This window comes from Megalops cyprinoides, chromosome 23 (assembly GCF_013368585.1).
Source record: "Megalops cyprinoides isolate fMegCyp1 chromosome 23, fMegCyp1.pri, whole genome shotgun sequence".
Lineage (NCBI taxonomy): Eukaryota > Metazoa > Chordata > Actinopteri > Elopiformes > Megalopidae > Megalops > Megalops cyprinoides.
In genome coordinates this window covers 21,251,449-21,271,674 of record NC_050605.1, presented here as the reverse complement: position 1 = coordinate 21,271,674, position 20,226 = coordinate 21,251,449, and the positions used below count along the sequence as shown (strand labels likewise).

General features: G+C 46.0%; 2 protein-coding genes across 6 annotated transcripts in view; one reads left to right on the top strand and one right to left on the bottom strand.

Annotated features, from left to right (window-relative positions):
- Positions 1-14,987, bottom strand: part of tbxas1 (thromboxane A synthase 1 (platelet)) — a 65,950-nt gene extending 50,963 nt beyond the window's left edge. Inside the window, exons 1-2 of one of the 3 annotated variants that reach the window (XM_036518430.1) lie at positions 14,940-14,987; positions 9,626-9,748 (exon numbers count right to left, since the gene is read on the bottom strand). In XM_036518430.1, the coding sequence (XP_036374323.1) occupies positions 9,626-9,726 (101 nt within the window). In that variant the 5' untranslated portion in view covers positions 9,727-9,748; positions 14,940-14,987. Of the gene's footprint in view, positions 1-9,625; positions 9,749-14,935 lie in introns of all 3 variants that reach the window. The other 2 variants (XM_036518429.1, XM_036518431.1) reach the window with 2 other exon arrangements.
- A 2,135-nt stretch (positions 14,988-17,122) lies between these two features.
- hipk2 (homeodomain interacting protein kinase 2) overlaps positions 17,123-20,226 on the top strand; it is a 79,376-nt gene continuing 76,272 nt past the window's right edge. For all 3 annotated transcript variants that reach the window (XM_036517724.1, XM_036517722.1, XM_036517721.1), the window contains exon 1: positions 17,123-17,450. In XM_036517724.1, coding sequence (XP_036373617.1) covers positions 17,432-17,450 — 19 coding nt within the window. In that variant the 5' untranslated portion in view covers positions 17,123-17,431. The remainder of the gene's footprint in view (positions 17,451-20,226) is intronic.

Genomic DNA, 20,226 nt, shown 5'->3' with positions numbered 1-20,226 from the left:
GTCACAGCCACATCACCTGGCACGTCAGGCGGTGACTGAACAGCATTCTCATCACAGCTTTGGCACCGCGTCACCGCGACGAATAGCTCTCCGTGTCCCTTCCTCATTTGGGAAGGCATGCGCTGCGCTCACGCGAGAGACAAGGCGTGTGACGTGTTTTGACGTTTCTTAGGTTACCAGGATAAGATTTCTACGCTTATCAGTTTCTATGCTCTTCCCTTTGTTCAACCCTGATCTGGAATCACCGATTGTGTATGAGAGTCACCGTGACAACCTCAGCACCTCTGAGAGACAGACGCAGTCCTGCCACGCGCTGGCACACAGCCAGTGGCTATTTCCACACTGCGAGTCACGCAGCGCACTGCAGCGGAGTGGCCATTTAGCTGAGGACAGGCACAGCTCTGCTCACGGCACTGAGCCACTCACAGGGATGCCTGAGAGCAGTGTGTGTATGTGTGTGTGGCTGTGTGAGTGAGTGTGTGTGTGTGTGTCTGTCTGTATGTGTGTGTAAGTGAATGCAGTGTGTGTGTGTGTGTGTCTGTGTGTGTGTGTGTGTGTGTGTGTGTGTGCATGTGTGTGAGTGTGTGTGTGTGTGTAGGTGTGTGTGTGTGTGTGTGTGTGTCAAGGTGCTTTATGAGATCAGGATGAGTTTACATTTGTCAAAGGCTTACGTGCTGCCCTGAGCGTGTGTGTGCGTGGAGATGATGTCACTGCGAGGGGGCTGTTCTTCACCCTGTTTACGCATCACACACTATAAATGGTGCATGACCATCCCCACATTCACAGCATGGATCATGCTTTCTTTTCTAACTGCTCTGGGTACTTTGTTTTAGCAGCTCAAGTTTCTCAGCTCCACTGAACCTTTTAAAGTGTTTTTTTAAAGACTGACAAGTGAAACAGCTGTTACCCAACAGAAGCTACACTACACTGTCAAGATATTGGTGCCCACAGACATTGGATCGCACTGTTGACTCTGATATCTAATAGACTCTGTACCGCATTGTAGCGACTGATATCTAACAGAGGTTGTACTGTACTGTAGAGATACTGATAGAAGCTATACTTTACCACAGAGAGTGTTACCTTATAAAAGCTGTACTACACTGTGGAGACATTGGTGCCCGTAGACATTGCATTGTACTGTTGAGTCTGTTATTTAATAGATTCTGTACGGTATTGTAGAGGCTGCAGTATGTCTCTGTTGTATTCCACACAGACGCCCTGAACACGTTAGCGACAGACGTGTGCGCAGTAAACTGTCTGATAGAGAGCACAGCTCCATCACTGATGCCCACCCTGAGTCTGCCCCAGAGCAGAGACACAGCAGCTCCGGAAAACACAGAGGGGTGTTTCCAGGATACAGGCCTCTCCAACGGCAGACCTAATCTCCCACTGCAAATTCACCACGCTCTTTTAAAGGAATTACAGTAGCTTTCAACACAAACCCTGGAGTGAGAACAGGTTTTTTTTTTACCTTTAATGGAGTCCTAGGACAGTACATCCATACAGCACAACAGGTGAGTCTCCCTATTCTGTAACTGTGTGAGTGAGTGAGTGAGTCAGTGAATGAGTGAGTGATGAATGAATGGGTGAGTGAGCGAGTCAGTGAGTGAATGAGTGAGTGATGAATGAATGAGTGAGTCAGTGAGTGAATGAGTGAGTCAGTGAATGAGTGAGGGATGAATGAGTGAGTTAGTGAGTTGAAAGTGAGTGAGTAAAGCAGTGGACGACCCCGCCCACTGGCCCTTGCCAATGGAGCTTTCAGCCAGTCTCCTGTACTGACGTGGAGCAGGTGGAGCTGAGTGCATACAGCTTCTGTCCTCATCCTACAATCCCTATTAGACCAGGAAATATGCTCGAGTCTCCCTCTTACCACTGCTGAAGAATACGCTGAAAAACAACAACTTTTTAAGGATATTTCTGTGGGAAAAACCAGGGCAGGCCTTCTTAGCACACAGTAAGAGGGTTTGGATAAAGTTAACCAACCGACGGAACCCGTTATCCTTATAGTCAGGCGGTTTGAGGTGCAACTCTTGTGGTCATTCGTGTGACTAACAGAGACTCGCAGGTGCTCTCCCTCGCTGAAGTGAATCCCACAACTGCGTCACAGTAAAGGTTCCTTCTGGTCAGATGACCCAGAATTTGGCATTCACAGGCCCCTTTTTCGGTAAAGACAATTCCTCTGGTTACTGAGAAATACAACTATTTTAAAGAACACGCATGAAATTTATAAGAAAAGCAGGAAGCTGGCTTAAAGCAGATGTAGTTTGGCTGTCTGAGGAGAGATCAGTCCCCCCTTATCTGACCACACCATGCTTTCACGGCTCTCTGAGGTCGGAGACGTGACCGTTAGTCTTATTGCGACGCCGTTTCGACTCACGAATAACGCAGCGTGACGGCTGGCGGGTGACCCCGCGTTGCGTCCAGACAGGAAGCTTAATTCAACGCGCGTACGAGCGGAGCTCTTACATCCGCCGCTAATCCAATCAGCTCTTTCAGACCGTGGCCGTTAAGTAATAATACGCGACAACAGAAATGCATGTCCCGCACACGCGGGACCGTTAACGCCGACGCCAGCGCGGCTCCCGGCACCTTCCATACAGCGCTGATTCAAAGCGAGAGCACGCCATGAATCACAGCGCAGCTGCAGAGCCCTCAGCGGCAATCATCGGTAATGATGTGCACCGCAAAAAAAACACAAAAACACGAAAACAAAAAAAACGAAGCAAAGCCCAGACAAAACAGCGCATTAGACCTCCGCAGAAAACACCGGCGCATTTATTTTCAGCCTCTACAAAGGCTCCTAAAGAAATGCGTGGCCATTTCCATATGAAAGAGACGCGGATAGGATACGACGCAACCTATACGCCTGATATAGCGGCACCGCCACGGCCCGGACAATGGGAAGTGTCTCATTAAGGCGAATGTGAGGGAGAGCATTGATTGGAGCTCCTGCTGGTGGTCTCCATTCAAGGCCCGGCAGAGACGAGAGCTGTTTCTATTGCACGCAGATGTAAGGGACAGCTCCTCTCCTGGATACGACACGAGGACACAGAGAGGGAAGAAAGGCTGCACTGTAAACAAGAGAGGATCTACCCCCCCCCAAACCCCCAACCCCCCAACCCCCTGACAGCCTGGACACGCCGATGTGAGGGTGTGTCTCAAGGCCTGGTGGTCGAGGTGAATGAGACACTGGACCTTGAGGCTCTTCGCTGCTCAAACAGCGGACAGGGCTTAATGCTGGTGGCCTTACCGTGAGCCACAGAGCCAAGCTAAGATCCCACAAGGCCAGCGCTCAAGGTTACCACAGGGGTGGTCGCCTTACAATTTCAGAGCTATTTTAAATGATCTGTCAACATTAGGAGCTCAGATATGAATATATTCCACTTGGATATGAAAAGGAGACTTGTGACGGCAGGTGTATTCTCCAAAAGGACAGATGAAACTGACACAACTCTGATGCAAGTCTGCTTTAGCGGCCAAGCTGGGAACAAGCACAATGTTTGCTCACAGCAGTAAATATCTGACATCTGCCTCTGCCGCAGTGCCCATCAGCTGAGATGACATCCATTGCGCAGCACAGGCGGAACACTCTGAATCAATAACTTAAGTCCCAATCCATAAATATTGGACTGCACCCCCTAATTAAACAATGATCAGATCTGGGTTCAACACGCACACACGCACACACACACACACACGCACACGCGCACACACACACGCGCGCGCACACACACACACACATGCTTGCGCACGCACACACGCGCGCACATAGTACACAAGCACAATTCAAACACACATACAGATATCTGCATGCACAGAAATATAGTCACATGTATGCACATGCACATACAGACCCATACATGCACACACATATATAGACCCACGTGCACACACACAGATATATAGACCCATGCAACCATACAGATATATAGACCCATGGACACACACAAATACAGCCCGTGCACGCACATACATATAGACCCATGCACACACGCACATACATATAGACCCATGCACACACACACAGATATATAGACCCATGCACACACATACACGTATAGTCACATGCATGCACATACATACAGACAAATGCAGACATTCACACACACATATATCCCCATGTGCTTGCACACACACACACACACACATACATATTGCATTCACTCATACAGACAGATGCGCGCGCACACACACACTGATACAGACACATGCACTCCCACACAGACCAGACATATGCACACACGCACACACACACACACACACACACTCCCTCATTGCAGGACTTGCCCCCTCCCTCCGGGGCGCTGATAACGGACAGGTCACGGCGACTGCCTCTGAGCTCCCGCTGACTGCACCCGGAGCACCATGACACAGTATTGAACACGGCTCCGTCACAGAGGGGAACGTCACACTGTCTATCAAACAGACAAGAGACCTTTCAGGGAAAGAGCAATTTGCTGTTCACCATAACCTCAGAGGCCCGATTCCCTATGGGGGGGGGGGGGGGGGGGGCGCTGCTCTGGGACCTGCGGCAAAAACAACTTTCCCTGCTGCTCTGGGAGACCTGCACGTCAGGGGTTCACCCGGCGTTGTGTGCATGGTTAAAATGCTCCTCTTTTTAACATTACAGAGCTCTGTAACACTGCAAACAGTCAGGAGGACCAGCAGCCACAAAGCAGACGCATCCATCTTCACGTGTGTTTTCAATATAACAGTTTCCTTCTTAACTTCCACATATCAGCTCTGGCATATCAGGTTCTGTGCATAATATCCCTCTGGACTTTTCAGTTACTTTCCATTCTATTAATACATCAGTCTCCAGACTCGGTTCACCGAAGGCACAACTGGAGCTCTTTATATTACTTCCACTCGCTAAACAGTAATCAGTGCTCTCTCTCTCTCTCTCTCTCTCTCTCCCTCCCTCCCTCCCCTCCCACAACAGCCATTAACCCTGCGGTGAGACCGTTACTCAAACGCGCAAATCGCAGCCTCCGCCGCGGCGGCTGTGCCAGGGTCTCGCTCCATTAAAGACAAACAGCTGCGGAGGGGGGAGTGTTAGCGATAGCGCTAGCGTTAGCGCTGCCAGGGAGTCCATCCGCTGCGCTACGCTCCAGTGGGCTTCAGAGACGCATGCGAGATGGCCCCGTGTTAACTGTCCACTCACGCTGTCAGCCTTACGTTTCTATGGCGTCATGGAGGGCGCGCCGACAGCGGGAAACACCCGCACTGCCCCACGCAGGTGCGCAGAGGCCACCAGCACCATCGTTTTCGAGGAAACGCGGACACCGTTCCCTGAGGCGGATGCGGTCCTCCCGGCGCTTCACACTCACTGCCCAATTCCCCGCTGTTTACTCCCCATCCGGCCCTAAACAGAACGCAGCTATTCTCAGCCCGTCACATGGGTCGAGAAGAGCTCTCTGCTGAGCGGGAGACCAGTTAGATAAGCGTTAGCTCTGCCGAGGGGACTGGTACTTCAGTGCGCCACAAGACGGGATGTGGTTTAAGGTTTACAGCTGCGCCCGTGACATTTTAACCCGCAGTTAAACAGTAATGTCCCCATGACGTCAGCACTCATGTGCGGGTGTCCCCCCTGCCGAAAACACATCTGCAGAAAGCAAGCCACGCTCACACCCACCAGATCCGGATAGGGTGTCGGCGATAAGCAGGGGGGTTTCAGACCTCGCCTCTGGTTTATCTGGGACGGGAGGTGTTGCTGTGTGTAATTTTAGGTGTTAACCGTATTTAGATTTATGACGGGCGATCGCCGGGGGAAATGGCCGAGAGGGGTTGTTTGTCGGGGGGGGGGGCACGGTCCGCAGGAGGTTTGGCAGTGATGTGATTAGCGCATCTGACGGATAAGCTGTCCGGCAGCCTTTAATTAAACGATGAGCGCTCCTGCCGCCGGAGCCGCTAACAAAGGAAGTCCACCAGCGGGGGTGCAAGCGGCCCCGGCTGCCGAATCGTCCGTCTGCGACCTCCAACCTCTCCCCGCGCACAGCGGCGGTCTGCGGTCGCAGCCCACCTCACCCGACGCTTGCGAGGAGGGGGGAAACGTGTGATGATTTAGAATTTGCTGTTTTGATGCCTTGGCTGGGGGAGAGAAAAAAAAAATAAATCCCTTTTGATATGGGGATTGCGGCATCAGTGCAGCGCGGGCAGCTGTTTCCTTTAATTCTCTCAGCACGTTAGGAACCTGCAGACAGAACCGTGCGGGTGCGGAGCTCGGCTCACAGCACGGAGAGCTGCACAGGAAATAACACCTGGTCACACGCAAACGACCTCTGACCTGGGCACAAAGGGCCCAAGGTGCCTGGGAACACATTCTATGACACTGGACACGCAGAGAGCTGGGTGGAGGGGCGGGGCAGGGGGGTCGTCAAAACAGCATGTCCTGAATCTTAAGGAGTACTCTCCGCTTATCTGCATCTGTGGTTACATCCTATAGATGCCCTTTGAAAAAGGTGCCCATTGTTTACATGCAGACACATCGAAAACAGATGGATTCATATTGTATCTGTTTTTGCAAAAAGATGATCTCTTTGTGCATGCTGTGCTTTTTACGCTGAATGGGAAGTGAACGGTTCCAGGTTAGGCTGCGGCCGGCTTTGCGCGGCGTATTTGGTCCCAGAGATTATCACTCTCCTCACAGAGGGAGGGAAAACAAACTTCTAATATTACAACAGTGGGAAAAAAAACACCATGGGAAATTCAGCAGCACTGTCAGCTGTGTTGTGCAACACTGGACCAAGACAAGACAAAGACATGGGAAACCAGTGGAGGAGATGAGTGGCATTGAGTGCCTTCCTAACCCTCATTCTGCATTCACACACAAACACAGACCAGGGTGGAGCTGGTGCCAAGGCTTCCTCAGGCTCAGAATAGCACATGGGTGGCAATGTACTACAGTGGTAAGGAGCAGGGCTCGTAACCAAAGGGTTGCTGGTTCGATTCCCTTCTGGGGCGCTGCTGCTCTACCCTTGGCCAAAGTGCTTAACCCAGAATTGCCTCAGCAAACATCCAGCTGTATAAATGGATAACATGTAAAACCGTGACCTATGTACGTTTCTCTGGATTGGAGTGTCTGCTAAATGACGATAATGTGACGTAATAATCTGATGTCTAAAACTGTACAGCCTCAGGGTGAGGCATGATGGACTGGCTTAGTCCGTTCAGATGTGTTAGGGTTATTTGTTTGGGTTTGTGTGGCACACTGCACTGTGCTCCTGGACACCACTACAAATCTAGGTAAATCGATCTGAATAACAGTCAAAAATGCCAAATAAGGTAATGTAATGTAATTCAGGGAGGTGAGGCACAAGGAAGAGCAATCCATTGCTCTGATTGGTTCACAATGTGGGTTGCCTGACCTAGCGGCTGGATCGGAGAGGACTCAACCTGTAGCTGGAGGAGCTCTCACAAAGGCGAGGTCAAACCCCCCCCAGGACACAACCGACTTTTTCCGACAGTGCAGACGGAGGAGGCTGGCCTCACTGAAGGTCAGGAAAAAAAGAGGTTTGTGGTTTGTGCCTGAACAGAGACGTGATGGCCAGTAGGTGGCACTCTATCTGCTGGTCAGGGCATGGGAGGTCAGCACAAAGTTTTCCAGAGGGGCGTTACCCTAGAGAGGGAGTCTGGCCCCTTAGAGAGTTCAACATTCGTTCAGCACACAGTGTAGATGCTGAAGTTAAAAAAAAAAAGTAAGGGGAGACTTAGCTCAGGAGAAAAGAATCCTCTTTTTGGACACATATTCACTGAATGGGATTAGCGCTGTCTCTTGTCAGTAGAGAGGCCCTCTACTCGAATGGGCACTATAACAAATGAACACCACATGAATCCCCTGTTAAACCCCGAGCACCACTGAGAACAGAGAGAACTAATGACACCGCATCGCTCGAGTACAGCCGGCTTCCACTAGAGCCCCCTTTTTTCAAAAACAGCGCCTCGCTTTCGTTTGGAAGCGGGCCAGACGCGGACCCTCTCCGCGCCTCAAGCCTCCCCCTGTTATCTCGTAAAACCCCGGCATCTCGCGCACCCTCATGCTAGCTGGTCTCATCCCGGGCTAATAAATCTTCATCTGCGGCGTGACGGAGTTAGCCGGCTCCTTACGTAACTGCCTCCTTTGAGTTGATTCATGTGAATGGGGGGCCGAGGCCTTCGCCAGCGGATAGGAATTTCCTCGTCCAGAACAACGGAGCAAGTGTGAAAAGCTGGACGGCGGACAGCGCTGAGAAATGCATGGGAAAAATGCGGGGAATGGCACAGGAGGGTCCGACCAAAAATGGAGAAAACCGCGCGTATTCCGCTGAGAGAGGAGAGCGCACTTCAGCCTCACAGCATGGCTGTAGTAATGTTCCCCTCAGAGCTTGAATGGGTCATACATTATTTCGGCAGAGATCACCTCAATCTGTAACGTTACATTAGTGTTACATTACATTAGAAGTCGCACAGATCATTTAGAAGATGCTCTTATCCAGTGAAACTTTCAATTTTTTAGCCATGTATACAGCTGGATATTTACTGAGGCAGTTCTGGGTTATGTACCTTACCTAAGGGTATAACAGCAGTGCCCTAGTGGGGAATTAAACCAGCAACTTTTTAGGTACAAGCCCTGCACCTTACCACTACACCAGACTGCTGGCCCACATTAATGTTCCTGATCCAGGCTGTAGGGTTCCAGATTATTACCCAGCACTGGCTGACAACCTTAGCACAACGTGTTCCCTGTCATTAGGGCTGATTAATGTGTACAGATCGAATGTTTAAGTATTACCACAGTAATATTAGGTGATGGTACTTAGGCAGACGCTTAGGTTATGTTAGGTCAGGTTACATTAGAGGCATAAAGAGATTTGGGTCCAAAAAGTAAAATGGTTTAGTAATTACAGCAACCAGTGCCATGGAAATGCAAAACCAAATCAAGGAGAGCTTACTGCAGGCAAATGCTGAGCTTTACATGTTATGAAACTATATGCATAGGTGGCAAATATCAAAGCTGGCTGCAAGGTCTGCCAAGTCTGTTTGATTCTGGCATCTTTCAGCCTTCCGTTTCAGGCTCCTGACTTCATTTGGACATGCTGACTCAAAGACATGCTAGATATGGAAAAAAACTGACTACAACCTGATTCTGAAAAAACTTTTGACAGGTGCATAAATATCTGCTTTTTACCGCCCATATCCGCCATGGCACGAGCACATACAACATCATGTGATTGGCAACACCAGTCTTTAAGCTTGCTGTGCAAAAACTAGTTCCCCCCACTTGAATCAACTTTACCCTCATGCAGACGGGGAGTAGAGCTGACCCTATAAGCATTTCCTGCTTTCCAACACATCATGTCTGCGTGACTGTTCCCTGCTTTAGAGGTTAACGATCGCTGCTAACGTGCGGTCTAAAATTAAACGCTCCAAACTCCGGCCCTGATCTGCCAGCACGTCAGGCTGACTGCTCGCTGGCATGCATATTTCCCCTTCTCTAATCAGACCCCAGTTCTGATTGCTGGTTATTGTTCTGGCGCTAACGGTAATGTCTGTGATGACAGCTGAACGCTCAGTGAAGCGACTGCTTCGCGTTAGCGGCTGAGCTGCGTCGTTTCCTAGCGCGGCCTGGCGGTCCGCTACTCACCAGTACAGAAGAGCCAGGAAGACCAGGAGCAAGCCCAGCGTCACCGAGGCCCCGCCAGCCTCCAGAGTAAGCAGCTTCAGGAGGGTCCCAGCCACATCCATGACCCGAGCAGCAGAGACCTACCTGCGTGACGGAGAGAAATGCTTCAGAGCTGCGCCTCTGAGTCTCTGACCAATTCACTGCAAACAGATCCGGTATAAAAGTACAAAAAACTAGTTTGTACTTGCTCGCTGAGAACAAACACAAAAAGAAAACCAACTCACAGGTAACAGAATCTGCTGTCAAAAGGTTAACTTCAGCACCTCGCCCCTCTATTCAGTAATTTGAGCTCTTTCTGTTGGGTTACCTAAATATGGATCTGAATCACAGTGTAATACATATACTTCATATTTCATACAATTCCCACCTTCAAACCCCGTGTTTTGTTTACAGTTCGTGTATGTTAATGATCACTCTCACTCACACAGCCACACACACATATAACCACACACACACACACAAACACACACAGACAGAGACACACGCACACACGCACCTCCCACATCCTGCAGCTGACACGCTCCGGGCACTGCGGGGTCGCGGCTGTCAGTAGAACATTCACTCCTCTCCCATCACCCTTTCACTGAGCTTCAACACAGTTACGCTCCGCCACGGCGCTCCCCTCCCCCACCCCTTCGCCCGGCTCTGCTCTGGATCACAGCTCTCATAATCCATTCCTGACACTGCAACACAACAGCCCTCGCCTCCCCGCACCCCCGGAGCCGTGGGTCACAGATCACACATCACACAGGTAGAACTGCAGCCGGCGACCCTGAGGGATTACAGAGGCCCAACAAACACCGCAGCCTGGGAGGACTTCCAGAAGAGCGGCATGACCCTCAGCTGATTAAAAAACACTAACACACTGCAGAAAGGGCCTGCATGCTTTTCCTGGCACATTTTCTAATTAAACCCAAAAGAGCAATCCCAGCCTGCAAAGGTCATAATCTGTGATTACAGGCTGTCAAATAGCCAGCTCTGCATTCTCCAAATCATGCTATATTGTCACTTCATGCAGGCTGCATGAAGCTAACGCAAGCACACGCTCAATTAGCAAAAAAACACAAAGCGTATTAATTTGAGCCTGTTTTATCTTGTGTGAAATGCCATCCTGCCGAAACGACCTGAAGCATAACAACAACGAAGCATCGTTTTGTGTTTTGGTTCACAAGCCATGGCATTATAAAACTCCTCAAGTACGGAGAGACAAACAGGCTGTTGTGTGCGTACGTGAGAGACGGCCACCTCTCTCTCCCTCTCTCTCTACCTAGGCATATCTTGCTGTTCAGTTCAGCCGATGTTTCTGTAAATCATGCATGACTTGGGACAGAGCGTGCACTGTTCTGTTTTACAATTCTGTCAGCTTACAAGGCCGTTGATGAAAGGTCAATAACGTTATTCATTCAGTCTAAGAAAAACAGCCTTCAGAATTCAAACCGGACAAAATGTTCTTTTTTTTGTTAAACACCAGTTTAGAGAAAATTATACATTTAGATATTCTTCACATGTATTATGTCACAATGCACAGTCTCCACAAAGAAATGGGTCTATATTAATGTTTAACAATGCTTTCTGCTGACATTGGAAGGAGGCAACCCTAGAAATGTGACTGCCACTCACTGATTGAGCAGCTCCCTTCAGTATCTAAAGTACCATATTTTACCACTAGATGGCACTATGTAGAGCAAAATATTCACAGCCACTGAGCTGTACCTTTTTAACGCTTTACTTCAATGAACAAAAGCAGACTGCAAAGGACTCTCCTCACAAAAAAGCCTCTTTTCATTGTCATTAACCAAACCAATGAATGGTCAGCACACACAAAACAGACCCAGAGTGGTCCGCCATATTCCATTCAGAGCCTTCCCCTGCACAACACCGCTGTCTGTAATATACATTGCGGGCAGCTGTACAAAGATGAAGAGGGAGGATACATAGCAGCAAGCAGCTCTATGGTAAATGGAAGATTTGTAGGAGGGTGGGGAGTTGATAACTCTAAATATAGTACATAAATATATAAATGTCCTCTTTTCTGCAGCGGGAGAAGACAGTTCAGGCATGGAATCACAAGGCCACTGTGTCCCTCTTTTAAAGATCAAGGCACTGAAAGACGGCTTGTTTTGCAGTTTCCCAGATGTTGCAGGCCAGCTGATGGCAAGGTTGAGCAGCTCGAGAGAGCACTTTTATAAACTGCCTTTTAAAACCCTGTCCCTGTTCCACCTTCTCACACTTCCCTCATCCGCACCCAAACACCCCTGTGCTGACAGCAGAAACACCACTGTGCTGTGTCACATTAGCCTAGCTCTGAACTCACTTCCTGGAGTGTAGGAAGTGAGTGAGTGTTGCCAGACTTGCTTTTATGTTACAGGACATGAATGACTGCTGGGTGTACCCTTATAGGGCTGCGGGGTGGTTTTTGCTGGACCTACCCTAGCACAGATTTGAGGCTGTGGTATGACTTGGGACCACAATCTCATCTGATTTTCAGTTCAATATTCCCCCTCAACTCGATCTTATCTCAGACTGTTATTTTTTTTCCACTCAATTTAACAATTATGCCAGAGGAGGTTAGCTACAGTTGCTGATTAAAAATGTACCCTTGGGAAACTTTCCCAAAACACTTAAGAGTCTGAGAGGGATTGATTCTGCTGCGATTTTCAATTATTCTACATCACATTACGACATTATTTATGAACTTAGCAGGAGCCCTGACTCAGGGCAACTCCAATATCTTGCATTTTACATGCTCTGCTATCAATACAGCCCCATAATCACACAAGCAGCTTAAATGTGGTACCTTTTTCAAGGACACAACTGCGGTATCACTCCTGCCGATCAAACCTCCAACCCCTTGTTTATAAGTTCCACTCTTTAACATGACAACATAACAGAATGGAATTTCATACTAACATTCCGGAACCCACCAGTACACCCACAGATGGCATGCACATTATGTAAGGAAATTGCGGGATTTGGATCAACAACCTCCCAATCACACATACAGAGCGTTAATCTCTACGCCACACAGACCTGGTAAACATCCCTGCGATGGTGCAAAGACAGACTCATCGGAATCAGTATGAATGTTGTGGAAACAAAGAGCGATCAAAGCAGAGTTTGTTTTGCCTCTTTATGATGAGTTAAAAACTATTTTTAAGACAGAGGCTCTCTACAGCTTCCATACGGGTCTCTTCTCACAGCCCTTATGACAACACTAAATTCCCCCTACGGAAAAAATCACAGTATAGTTAATACATTGAAGGCTGTCTGGAGGTCACCCGTGGAATGGATTGTCTCATAAATCCTTTTAATGTCAGTAATCTATTCCTCAGCCAAGCGCGTGTCACACCATGGCTGTTCAATGGTCAGTTTTGTTGATTATTAAGTTTATCCTGTCTATCAGATGAAACACCAGGCGGTGCCATCTAGTGACCAAACCTGGTTACAATATAAATGGATGCTTTCAAAGAATTAGAGCCCAAAACCTAATATATGTAATTCTCTCTACAGGAAAAAATAACCATCACAATTTTAGACGACCAAAAATCTGCTGTGTGTTTAATTTAATTTGCAGGACACGACTCCATACTACTTGGCAGACATTGAGAAATTACATTATATGCTCTTTGATTAAATGTTAGAATTATGGGGTTCAGAACCTTAAAATTGGCTTTTGGCTCTTAATTAGGATTCCTTGAGCCCTTTAATACTAGAGCTAAGGCAATTCCAAAACTGATTTTTACAGGACACATAAGAAACAAAGATGGCTGATCTTGGTCAAAATTAATCTCATTCTTTGAAAACGTCCATTTATGTTGTAGCCAGGTTGGTTCACTAGATGATGCTACCTCGAGTTTACTTTTAATTGTGCAACCGATAAACGTTAACCATTTAAAAAAAAAAAACGGTTGGAGGACACCTCTCTCATCAGTCTGCATTTGGTGATGCATTTGGCAAGTTCTGAGACGGTGGGTTTGATATGGATTCACTCACACAAGAGTTCGTCTGAACAAGGTTTGGGAAACCTACTTCTATCAACGTTATTTTCATTTTCAACAGCAATATTTGTGTACCTTGTAAAGATCAGATGATGATCGTGGATGGCTACTATGGCTACCATCGAACATCACCCAGTTCGTAACCTTGGCAGCTTAATTTGGGTGAAAAGAGTTATTTCAATGAACAACATAAACTGGTTTGTTCACGTGCATCATTTGAGGCGATCCGCTCACAGATATAGATAGAACACTTCATTTGTGAATGCACGAACCGTGCATTGCATTCAGATTATTATTAGCCATACGCATACATCAGTTTCCACAGTCTGCCCATCCAGATCCGCTCCCAGCTGATGATCTTCCATTAGAAGCGAGTCTGAGTGCGGTTAACATCACGCCAACTGTCGCTTTGGTCTGAACAGTTCAGGGCGCTTTGAAAAACAACAGTCGGGGCTATTGTAAGAAGCCACTCATCTGCTTTTGTCCGGCAACCTGCGGATTTCCAGGTGGAAATGCTGGAATTATCCTGGTTATTATTTTTTCATGTATATATATTTAAAATATCTTTCCAAAAACCGCTTCGTGGTCAATCGCACAGTAGATGTACACACCTTAGCCATTGAAGTGCACACATTAAAATAACCTACGTTACCAAACGTATGTCAGGCAACATCAAAGTTAGATAAAACTACCGCTAGCCAGCCGTCTAGCTACCTGTAGTGATGCAACGTTAGACAACTGTTGGCGAGGATTACATTTATTCATTTGGCAGACGCTTTTATCCAAAGTGACTTACAAGTGAGACAGAGTACCGCTGTAGTCAGCTGTATCACTTTGGGAATTTTTCGGATTAACTAGCTAGACAACATTTCAACAAGTATTGTAACTTTAGTTAGCTAACTAGTGAATAGGATGTCTGTCAGATCGTTGACCTGTATGCTAGCCAGTCAACTGTGTCTAGTTACTTCCTGCTATCTCACTACAAACAAGCTAACCCAGTTGTATTGTCACGCACCATGGGGGCGTATTTACAAACATTTATTTAGCAAACATTAACAAGGGCTCAAGGTTACATGTAGCTAGGCAGCTATATCTACTTAGCTAAACATGGATGGCAGTATTTAAAACAAGGCGGAAAACTGTTTATTTATTTATGATCGTACAACGCAGAACACATTAAGGAATAAACGAGATTGCTCGCTAGCTATACTGACGGCTAACGCTGACAAATGATAATTATGTAGCAATCTAGCTATTTTCTTTATTTCCTTACCCACCGTGATTCGTTGTTGACCCGGAGTCTTGTTGTGCCTCGGTTGTGTTTGGTCAATGTAGTTCTCGGTGACATAAAGGGAACTACATTTTCACGTCTGCGTCAGTTGAGGCTCTCTGGTAATTGTAGTTCAACTTGCCTCTGGCAGTTACGTGAAAATGTGTAAAAGTAGGTCGTCGTGAGTCGAAACAACTTGTATTCTGTTGATTTGTAATAGCCTACATTACTTGTCTGACGTTAGTAAATCTTGGATTTACCACCTTAACCAAAAATTATGGATTGAGTTCCTCACATGAAAATGCACGTGAATACGTTTAAGATGCCATGTTTAATGGTGACATACATCATGGCACTTCATTGTTTGGCTTGAGACTTGTAACTGCCACCTGTTTCACCTGTATCACTGTCACACTTGGCTTATTAAAACTGATTATTCTTATATTATTACCTTTCTAGGCCTCCTTGCCTATGTACTACATATTTTTCATATTATATAGTTCTGTTGCTTGGCCTCAAACCTTCCACACTTCACTTTCACCTATTGTTTCTCTTGTCCTTTCTCATTGGTCAGTTTGTTTGGTTTTTACCTCAGTCTGATCCTCTATCCCTCTCTCTCCAGAACACCTCCAACTGTCACATGAGGTGTTCTGATCTTTCTTTTATCTCTTGATGGGACAGTTTAATTTCCTTACATTCTTCATGTCTATAGGTGAATTGGTGTAATTTTGATTTGAGAAGATGCTGATGGCAGGTGGTTTCCAGGACTAGCCGGTAGTTGTTGCATATATTTAAACAACCCCTAGCCTGGACAGCCTTTAAAACATATTTTGCTTTACCTGTTGAACTCACCCTTGATCCTTCTCTTCCCTGGCTCTCACTGATGTGGGATACAGCATCTTTAAGATGTCTTTAGTTTTCATTGTGCCACCTCCCCTTTAAGCCTTCGTCTTTAATTCATCTTCTGTTCATGTGTTAATTAATCAATTTACGTTTGTCATATACTTTTTTAAATAACCTATTGCTTTTCACCATGAAAGGACACTATTCTTTGTCTTGTTTTAATGGGCTCAAACAGATGAACCCATTGGATATTATTTGCTTTTATAACTCAATTCACTTGTGTGTTTAATTCTATCTTTAGAACGCTGTTAAACCTCCCTGGGTAAGTCACATGAGTGACAAGTTTAATTTCTTGTAGGAGGGGGATATTTTGACGGTTTTTATTATGATGAAGGCTTTAATACTTGGGTCATCTCCTGGACTGACCCAGAAACTCATCCTAAACCATTTTTCGGACGTCTGTCAGTCACTAGAAAAACTGACATCGTGAATAAATACACAGTGTATAAAGACTTTTCCCCAGTGGCTTTTATCATCTTGTGATTATATTCGCATTGGAATTTTACCCGCGATTTTTTTTTGTTTGAGTGTTTACAATTTCCCCGGGTCGGAATCTTAAGTAATTGCCGCACAGGCGTCCAGGTTGCTGGTAAATGGCAGATTACTCACGTCTGTGCGACTCTGTGTAATCCGATTCCGCTCTAGTTCGTTCTGTGAAAATCCAATGTCGTCATAGGAGTACTTAATACAGGCATGATGTATCACACGTAGAGTCATCCAACCGCATACATAATCAACCCTACTTTTACCGTTTTACCGTTTGTAAATACTGGACGTTTTAAAAATTTCTTGCTTTGAATGCAGTTTCATCTAAATCGCAGACGTGTATTTCTTATAATATCGCCAGGTTTTATGTTCAGACCACTTTGAACAGTTTAGGTTAGGTGGGAATGTGTCAGTATATTTTACCTGAAAATCGCTGTATTGTGGTTACAGTTAGGGTGTTTCATCAGCTTGTTATGTTCTGGGCGTCAATGCTCTTCATATCGTTTCATTGCCTTTTCCCCATTTTGACTTTGGTTAATTGTTGGTGTTTTTAAACAATTACTATTGCATTGTTAGTCTATTATCATGTATTTGTTATTGTTACAACTCCACGTGTTATCCAATTGTTTTGAAATGAAAGTTCTGAAACCGAATAGATATTTAACATGCAAGTTTTACATGGTCATAGTCGATTGACATGCGAACCATCATCGTATGGATTTCTCCCCCTAGAACGGCGATCGATTCGATAGGCATTTGATTATCTTCAAACTCCCTATGCTTTCTCCATTGCAACTTTTGCAGGGACTCTACAGACATGTTGGCTATAAGCTGAAGCAAACCTGGTATTTGGCTCAACTTTTGAGCCAAAAACAATTCAAGATCCGTGGGGTTTAGTTGCAGAAGTAGTCCTCTGATATTTCTCCCGGAGACCGGTCACTTAAAAGGAATCCTGGATGAGATTTTCGAATCTTTTTCTGACCGATGAACTGGGCTAGTTATGCGGGAGGCAGCGACACTCTCCGTGGCTCAAGATGGCAGATTTTTACCTTGTTTTGAGCTGAAATCTCGCTGCCCTTTTTGCCATGACTAACACAAGCCCTTGCACCGATGGCCCCCGTATACGAAGGTAAGAGAACCGAGAACCGGAGCTTCCTGTCGGTGAATTCTCTAATGCGTGTGTATATATGATATGGCTGGATATAACCTAGCTAGTCTAGCTACTAAACCCTTAAGCTTCATACGTCCCTTTTGTGCATTTATTGACTAACAGGATATTTTGTTGTGATTTTTTTTTTTTTGCTTTTACACTGCCCGTCTGCTACCCGTTATTTATTTACACAACCACTGTTTTGCTGGTGCTATTTTTATTTTCAGCTAAGCATTTATCTGTTCCAAGTAAAACAAGTAATCCACTGTGCTGTGGCTAGGTTAGTGATAGCTAGCTATTCGAATGCTTTTTTTGGACAGCAGATTTTTGGGCAGTCGACTATTTGTGTGCAAATAACGCTTTTTAAATTTGGTTTGAGCTACCCATAGTCTCATTGTTACGGTTAGCAAGGTAATTTTAGTTAGGTTGGATAAGGGCGAGAGGGAAGTGCACAACGGTACATACGGTCAGAATCGCGTCAGCCCTCTTTCTACCGACACGTTTGTTTATATTTGTTCCATGTATTTTGGTAATAAAAGGATTTGTGATTCATAAAATGGTAACATTTGTTTGTGGGGTGTCTAATGCATTGTTCAGCCTGAACTGACGCGAGTATTATTTCTACTGCACCATCATGGCTGTGGCTGATCTAGTTAATTGAGAAATGCCATTCGGCATATTAGAGGAATACATTACAAAACGCCAGGATAAAATTACTCTTTTTGCGTGAATACTATATCCAGCAATGATGCAGATATAGACTTGTAACGCACTGCCTTTGACACGATTCATCGTAGTCTGTTCCGTTCCAGACGAAGATGGGAGGATCATTTGTAGTGATTTTGCTTTCTGGTTGTAGTGTTGTCCGTTAATGCAGACAAAGTTGATTAAATCTGGATAATTTTTTTGAAATGTGAGACTACTGTTATATACCCACACATACGCGCTTTTTATAACAAAGAGGGTGTCTTAACTGACCATCAGATGCTCTTCAACAAAAACATCAACCCCCAAAAAAACAAATTGCAGTATTTTGGAAGCGTCCTGCTGTCGTCTGCCATTCACATTAAATCGGTTTGCCACGTAGAGCAGGGTTTAGGGAAAAGCAGCGTATTGTATTGCTTTTGTAAATGAAAACTCGTATAATTATTCACGAGAAAGAGATTCAATACTATGGATTGTTGGTATTGCATTGTATGATACATTGTTTCTCAGTCTTATTGACGCCCCTTGCCTCCTCTGCTGGAGAAATATGGAACTGCAGCTCATAAATCAAGCTTTGGCTAAAAAAAAAGTGGAGATACTGTAGATACTTTTTTGCAGTGCTGTTCTGATTAAATAAGGATAAAAAAACAGAATCCGAGATTAAGAGCCGATTAATTGTTCCGCAGACTGTCGAAGCCATTTAGTCAAGGCAGATTTCCAAGAAGTCTAAAATCAGTTAATTCACGGCTCTTTTATTCTTTTTAATTGTGGACAAACCGAGGCAGGAGGTTCAAAGGAAGACCGGCCCCCATTCAGCCCGCGTGTAGATCGTGTTCTGTCGGAGCCCGATCGTGCGCCGAAGGGTGGCGTTTCTTAATAAACCATATTTAGGGAATATTCTTCACCGCTGTGGAAAGTTCCGAAGCGATTACGCAAACATTCCTCGGAAAAACCTTTTGAATTCGGCAGTGCCTTCGGTTGCGTGCTTGAATGTTTAATGTGACAGGGCCGTGACCGCGAGTTCTCGTTAATTTTGGGTGTCGCATGAGAGCTCGGAGAGGCGCACACGCTCGCCAGGTGTTCCCTGACAGGCTGTCGCACTGAATAGAAAATAAAGGGGGTTGCGCAAACATCACACGACCCGGCGGTGTAAATAAGGCTGTTTTTCTGAGGAAGCAGAGACAATACCTCTCAGATACGAGCAAGATGACACGTTACAGTCGACTGGACAGCGCAGTCCACTGTCAACGCTACAGGGTTAATTTCTCTTGCTTTTAACGTGATGACTTTTCCTTTTCTTTTTTTACTCATCTCCCGTCGTCTGTCCAGTGGGCTTAAAGTTATATACGCCGCAGTGAGCCGACGAGATGACAGGGCTGTGGTTTGAAGATTTATTCGCACAAATATATTAAGATTTGCAGTATTATAGAAACAGAACGCCAATGTACAGAAGCTCAAAAAAGTAACAGTATTCATTGATGAACCTGCCATTGGCACGAGTCTCGCTTGGTGCGGCTTTTGATTTATTTCGCCGATAAAATATATAACGAGCATCAGGAACTTACTATTCCAATTAAGGTTATTTTTCTAAAACGCAAATATGCACGTAAAGCATACAGAACTTGTATGTTGCTCGTGTGTTTTTGACGTCAGTTTGATCCATTGATTTTTCGTGGTTGACTGTCAGACGCCTAAGGCACTTATTGTTGCAGAAACACTGTATCACCCCATGACTCAGAGAGATGAGTTAACCTGTTGAATGTCACACCTGGTGAAAAAAGGGAAAGAAAAACACTTAGAACAAAAACAAAAAAAAATGAAAAATTCTTTCCGCTTATCAAGAGAACAATGCCTTCGTGCGTCGGGACCGACGAAGGCTGCATTAAGTCAGCTAGCTGCTGTTTTTGGTGTTCGCAGCCAACAGCATCTAACCTAGCAAGACGTCCCAGCTCGACAGTCCATCACACGGGATCAGGAGGATGCCGAGAAGGCAGCATCCTGGGTGCTCATGCTTGTTATCGCGCAACCAGGTGCGCTGCAGCCGGAACGG